The sequence below is a fragment of the Halyomorpha halys genome, unplaced genomic scaffold (genome assembly GCF_000696795.3).
Source record: "Halyomorpha halys isolate HHAL.00 unplaced genomic scaffold, Hhal_1.1 Scaffold697.1, whole genome shotgun sequence".
Classification (NCBI taxonomy): domain Eukaryota; kingdom Metazoa; phylum Arthropoda; class Insecta; order Hemiptera; family Pentatomidae; genus Halyomorpha; species Halyomorpha halys.
In genome coordinates, this window is record NW_027108775.1 from 493,150 (window position 1) to 499,849 (window position 6,700).

General features: G+C 29.6%; 1 protein-coding gene across 1 annotated transcript in view; it reads right to left on the minus strand.

Moving 5' to 3' along the window:
• Nucleotides 1-2,308: 2,308 nt before the first annotated feature.
• Nucleotides 2,309-6,700, minus strand: part of mms4 (Methyl methanesulfonate sensitivity 4) — a gene marked incomplete at its 5' end in the record, with an annotated part of 33,208 nt that continues 28,816 nt past the window's right edge. Inside the window, 2 exon segments of the mRNA XM_014428173.3 lie at nt 2,309-2,558; nt 5,179-5,235. Coding sequence (XP_014283659.1) covers nt 2,451-2,558; nt 5,179-5,235 — 165 coding nt within the window.

Sequence of the window (6,700 nt, forward strand, 5' to 3'; positions counted from 1 at the left end):
TATTTACTTTGAAAATATTTGGACATAGTTTGTATATTAAATAATTAAGAAATGCTAGTTGATTATTTTGTTTCAAATCGTTTAATGTAAATACTAATACTATGGCAAAGTATGTGAGAATTCAATGAATATATTATAATTAGATGTATTTGAAATTAAATGCCATATACTGATAGACTGAACTTACAAAAATTAGAAGTTTGTACATAGAATAAATGTAAAGATATAGCAGTCATAAGTAATATTATGCCTGAAAATTATATATATGAAATGAATGTATAAAATATTATTGCCATTATCGAATATATATAATACATAAACATAAATTACTTCAATTATGATTTATATTATGAGTCATTTTAACAATTTATAGAAAGGTACAAAATACTTTAAAATACACTAAATATCATTATATTATACATTCAACAAAATTGTAAAACGGAATTCATATCATAAGACAATTCATACTAAATTATAGTGTGATTAATTGAGTTTAGTAGTATACTTTTATGTTACCATTATAAAAGTTTGAACACTACTTTTAATATATAATAACAACTAGTAAGTGTAAATGATATAACAAAAATACTATTGAAAAAGCCAAGTTTTTAATTTCAAGAGTACTATCTGGTCTTGTGTTCAGAACATAACTCATCAAAAAAGGGAAGAAAATTATACAATGAACTTTGTTGTGTTTTATTTTATTATGAACCTAATTTCTGACGTTTTAACACTTACATGCATAGTGTATCTCTGGAGGAACATCTTATAATTTTTTATGTCAGTAAAATTTCTTGACACCTCAGGGTACTGAAATCATCCCTTTGTTGGAATAACAATTACTCTTGGAGTAGGAGGTGAGATTTATTGTTCAAGTTTTTAATTATTGAAAATCGTAAGTTAGCCTCAGATATTGCTGGTTGGATTTCTTCCCTGGACTCAGAAAGGTAAGTGTATTTATTTATTATATTTCTAAATGGGCATATGCTTCAAGGAAATTTTAAATAATTTATTATATACATTTAATTAATTAGAATTCAATTATTGCCTCTAACTGTGCTTTGGACATTAATTGGTCATGTTTGTCCTATGGGACATCATGCAATTAGTTATCAATTTTTTAAAAGTAAATAAGTTTTAAATTATATTTTCTTTATAATATATATTTTTTACCTAGTAAAATTTTCAAGTTGGTAAATATATAAATATATACCGAGGTAGGAATTTTTCGACTTTCACAATTAAGAGACTATCCCACTGGTGGCAGTTCAATACATGTACTTTCTGCCTTAAGGAAAAAACCCAGAAGTGTGGCAGCACTGATCCATTCTCGAACCTAGGGGTACCCAACTTGTATTTAGTAAGAATAGGTCTTTCCCTAGGAAAGCAAAATGCATGGTGTCCCTGTCAAGCAACATTTAATTTTTTCAAATTTTCATCTTCATCTTTAACACTTTAATATTTTTTATCTTGTTATATAATCCTTCACTGTTCCATTGTAGCCATATCAATACTAAGGGTTCGGGGTCAACACAGCTTCATGAAGTGGATAGCCTTAATCGGGTTAAAATCTGAGGTCAAATGTGATTCTGACCATATCACCTTGCACAACTTTTGGTGTTGTAACAGTACTTCCTTACACATAAAAGATTTTTTAAAATTTATAATATAACCCTTTAAGTAATTATGGGATGTTTTTATGAAAATTAAAAAAAATATGAACATGAAATAAACTGAAAGTGTCACATTTTTTTTACTGATTGTTACAATATCAATATTTTGCTTGAGATAAAATGGACCCGATTTACTATACAGATATACTTTTTTGATATATTGAACAACTATTTCAATATGTTTGAAAACTAATGGTATGATATATATTAATAGGATGAAATTGCTACGGATTAAAGACAGTTCTTTGTGTTTTGTGTGATCTATTATGAGCCACTAAAACTTAGTGAAACTGTTAATTCTGAATTTTACAGATGACTGGAACATCAAAAAAGGCAATACAAAGTGATTTGGCTTCATGATAATGAGCCATCACACAGAGAAAAACTGTCAAGGAATGACAGAGATTTCGTAGGGAAATAGTTTTTCATTAAGTTTTCAACTTAGTTCCATCTGATTCTTACTTACATTGATGGGACACACACTAGCAGATTAGTTCTTCACATTAAATTGACAGGGAAAATGTATAGATAGTGATGGGAATTATTTTGGATAAAATAAAATTTTTCATTTTTTAACAACAAAATTATATTTTCTATAAATGTATAAAACTTAATAACTAATCACAGCACTGTAGAAAATGAAAGAAGTGAGTAAATAGAAGTACAAATTGCTAGATAACACTAAATCTGAATTATTATAAAAAAAAATTATTTTTAAAAATTACTCTCTCAAAATGTATGTCAAAAATGCTTAACTTCCATTTTGCTCATTCAAAATTACTTCCAATCAGACAAATGAAGGTCACCATTGCTATTAGCAAATAGAAGTGCTATTTTGCCACTCATTTTAGGGCCCAGTCGTTTTGCACCACTACCTCTACCAACCTGTAAAGAATGTTTTATTTTAGTTCAAGCTTTTTAAATATTGTTTATTTCTTCACACAAATGTTTCAACAATATTGCATCCTGTTACTCTATTTAGTTAATATTTCAGACCTAGTTAATCTGTATTATTCACAGATACTACACTCATTCTTTATTTCAATGTATTTTTCCCTTGATGCATCTCAATATACAATTGTTCCGACAAACCATAACCAAGTTATGATTCAAGTGAAATCCTTTAGCCACTGAAAAACCACAATCCATAAATTTTCTTAATAAGATTAGGGCAGATCATGAGTTATGGTAAGTTGATTTTATAGCCTTTAGAAACTTTATATGAAGGTGAAGATCTGATTTTAAGTTTGCCTGTTGGGCCCAAAATCATTTTGTTCTATCCTGCAGAACAGGTTTGACCAGTGACCTAAGCTGGCTTTATGGAATGGAGGAATATACTTTGTAAAGCACAGGGAGACTAGTAAATATGTTGAATGGTTTCATTGATAAATAATTAAACCACAAGAAAAGAATAGATGTTAGTTTTTAGATTAGAGAATTGGGAGAAAAAGGAATCAGAGTGTTTTACATCTATCTATCTCTGTGGTGCTACAAATCAGGATGGGTCTCGGCCTCCTCAGTGAACCTTCGTCATTCAGCTATGTTTTGTACAACTACCTTCCATTTCCTGATCTCAAGTAGGCTTCGCATACCTGCTGCCACACCACCAACCACCTAATCTTGAATCTTTTAACTTTATTGGTTCGATGCAAGTCCTCCTGATGACACTTCTAGCTGAGATAGAACAGGAGGAACCTGGCAACAATCTCCAAGTTGTCTTCAAAACCAACCAAGCACCTGCATTAACCATGGAAAAACTAGAGTAGTTAAATTGTACACTCTTTCAAGGGAGCATTGCCAGTGAGGGGCTGCTTGGTAACTGACAGAGAAGTAGCTGCTGGGTATAACGCTGCTCTAAACCTGAAGTGAATAGAACCTTCGAGAGAAGAAGCTGTGTTTTTCCCAAGCCACCATACATAATTATTAAATAACAGCTACATTGATTGTGATAATGCTGTAATATGTCAAAAGCTGTTAGACTAATTAGCTAGTAAGGAATAGAAGATAATGCTGCAGTGGACCCCTATCAATGTAGATTGAAAAGGCAGACAAGTTAGCTAAAATAGGAGCTACACTACCCCAACAATGCTGTCAGTAAGGCTCATATTGATTACATACAAAGAAATGAATGAAATCTTGTCATATAAACTTTTCCACTGGAAGATAAATAAAAACATCTTCCACAGAGGCCTAAATCCCCTCATTGGTTTCCTAAAGCCATAGATGTGACCCTTTTGTGCATAGCTAGAAGATTTGAGGCAACAGCTTATCTACACAAAATTGGTGTTCTTGCCTCTAGAGAATCAATCTTCTTTGCTACCAAGGATACATGGATACAGCAGATTTTGCTATACAAGGAGCATCTACAACTGAAAAGGAACCAGTCAGGATAAATAGGTAAACCACTATTTATTAGTCTGTACAGCACCAAATGGCAAATATGTATTGAGTAACTATAAATGCATATCATACATGAGAGAAAAAAAATTTAATTATTATTGAGTCACAATAATATTAATTCAAGTACAATACAAAACAAGTCAATGAAGTAGAAAGTTCATTTGTTTTCCTTTAACCATGAAGTAATTTTACAAATAAAATGGAAATATTTTATTGCCTATATGAGTGATAAAGATACATATATATTTAAAGATACATATATATTGTAATATGCTCTTTTTTAATGAATAGTTGATATTGATAGATTAATGATTTAGTTATGTTTTCATTTTATGTATGTCGTTTCAGTATTGTTTTGGATCAAGAAGCAAGCTAACCAGTTTTCAATGTCTAAAATAAATACGCTTTTCAAAAACAAGAAAGATGGTGGTGCCCGTCCTTCCGAATTGTTCGTTGGGTTGTTTGTGTTTTATAACATGGATTGAAATTTGTCAAGTCTTGTTGCTCCTATACAGTAATTATGGAAAAGGAATAATCAAAGAAGAAATGGAAGAAAGTAACAATTATCAATAAACTATTTAAATCACAAATCGCAGCATATAAAGCAGAGCGATTGTACTACAATCGATTATATTTTGGATCGACCAGTGAACATTGAAGATAGAGGAGAAGAAACGGGCACTCTTGATTTTACTGGCTTTGGGAGAAGACGTCCGTTTGGCTAGAGGCGGGAAGGACGAGAAGCCATTGTTTGGGTTTGGATATAGCATCATCGACAAGAAGAGATCAACAATTATCAGGAGAAGCTGTGTAATTGGTTAGTCTTGTATCCAAATGGAATTAATTGTATTAGTAAAATGTCTAGTAATTAAGTTAAAGTGTTATTAGTAGTAAAGTGTCGTCTGTTTCTGATTGCCAGCAAACCCTGATTGTAAAAAAATTATATTATTTGTTAAATATTAAAGTTTTTAATTGGACCCAAGCTATCTTTTTTATATTTGAAATAAGTTAAAACTATTAAATTCCATTTATTTTATTTTATTAATTTTTAATTATTACAATATATACACATCAACAACCAAATGAATTATCAAAAAAAGCTCACCAAAATGTCTTGGAGAAGTTCTTGTTTTTCTTTCACAGTAGACAAGTTTTTATATGTCTGTAAAATAAAATAAATAAATAAAAATAATTTTTCTTTTTTTTTTATAAAATCAAAGAATTAAGGTTTCTTTAAAAAGAATTCCTAAACTTCAGACTCACTAATATAATAAATATTAAAACCCCAAAATTTCCAAACAAAAATAATGCCAATCAAATGCTTCACATGAGCAAACAAAAACTCATTTAGCAATAAGAATAATATGTATTATACGAGAAGATGGTTGGAGGGTGTGGTCAAATTAAAACACAAATATTTTGAAGTAACTTATTTAATCATGCCAACATTTCGGCTGGGATTTCTAGTCTTCATCAGGACTAAGAACAGAACAAGATAAAAACCGATGAATACAGAAAATAAAAAATAAAATATAAACAGAATGACATGAAGTAAATAATTTTACAGAATGGAATTAATAAAATAAAGTGATGAGAGAAGTGGAAAATAAAATGTATAAATAGGTAATTGAGTAAGTAGTTGAAATAACATAATTAAGGAAATAAAATAAAAACGAAGTTATATAATGCAAAGAAATATGAATATATTAGTTTATTAATAATTTAAAAATTGAAATTATAGAAAGAAAAATAAAATTGAGAGAAAGAAAATATATGTAACCATAATAATAGATAAAGAGGCAAAATATAAGTAAAGTTTAACAAAAGAAATGAATAAAGAAAAAAAAAATATTTTGAAAACAACAATAATAATATATGGTGAACATGACTAATAACATGGGGAAGGAAGATTGAGAAAAGAAGGGGGGGGGGGTAAAATAAAGATAGGGGAAAAAAGAGAATAGAACATGAAATGAACCTGTTAGCTTGAAATCAATTGAATCTTATTGCTTTCAGACCTCATTACACACTATCTAATATTTACACTAAACTAAAAAGCCCTATCTATCTGTCTTCTACATCGATCACATATCGTACACCGCAACCATTTGTCATCACCCTCTCACTCCTCTAAATATTTTCTTCTTTTTACTTTTTATTTTTTACCCACTTGTAACGTTTCCACTTAAAAACACTTAGTCATTCTTGTAACATATTTTTTAATTCGGAGTTTGGCTGTTCTCGGAGCAGAAGCCATTTGGCGGTAAGATTTCAAGCTAAGAGGTTCGTTTTATGTTTTATTCTCTTTTTTCCCCTATCTTTATTTTACCCTCCCCCCTTCTTTTCTCAATTTTCCTTACCCATGTTATTAGTCATGTTCACCATATATTATTATTGTTGTTTTCAAAATATATTTTTTTTCTTATTCATTTATTTTGTTAAACTTAACTTATATTTTGCCTCTTTAACTATTATTATGGTTACATATTTCATTTGTTACATATGTTTTCTTTCTCTCAATTTTATTTTTCTTTCCATAATTTTAATTTTTAAATTATTAATAAACTAATATAATCATATGAGGAGAAGATGGTTGGGGGTGCGGTCAATGAAAAACACAAATAAGT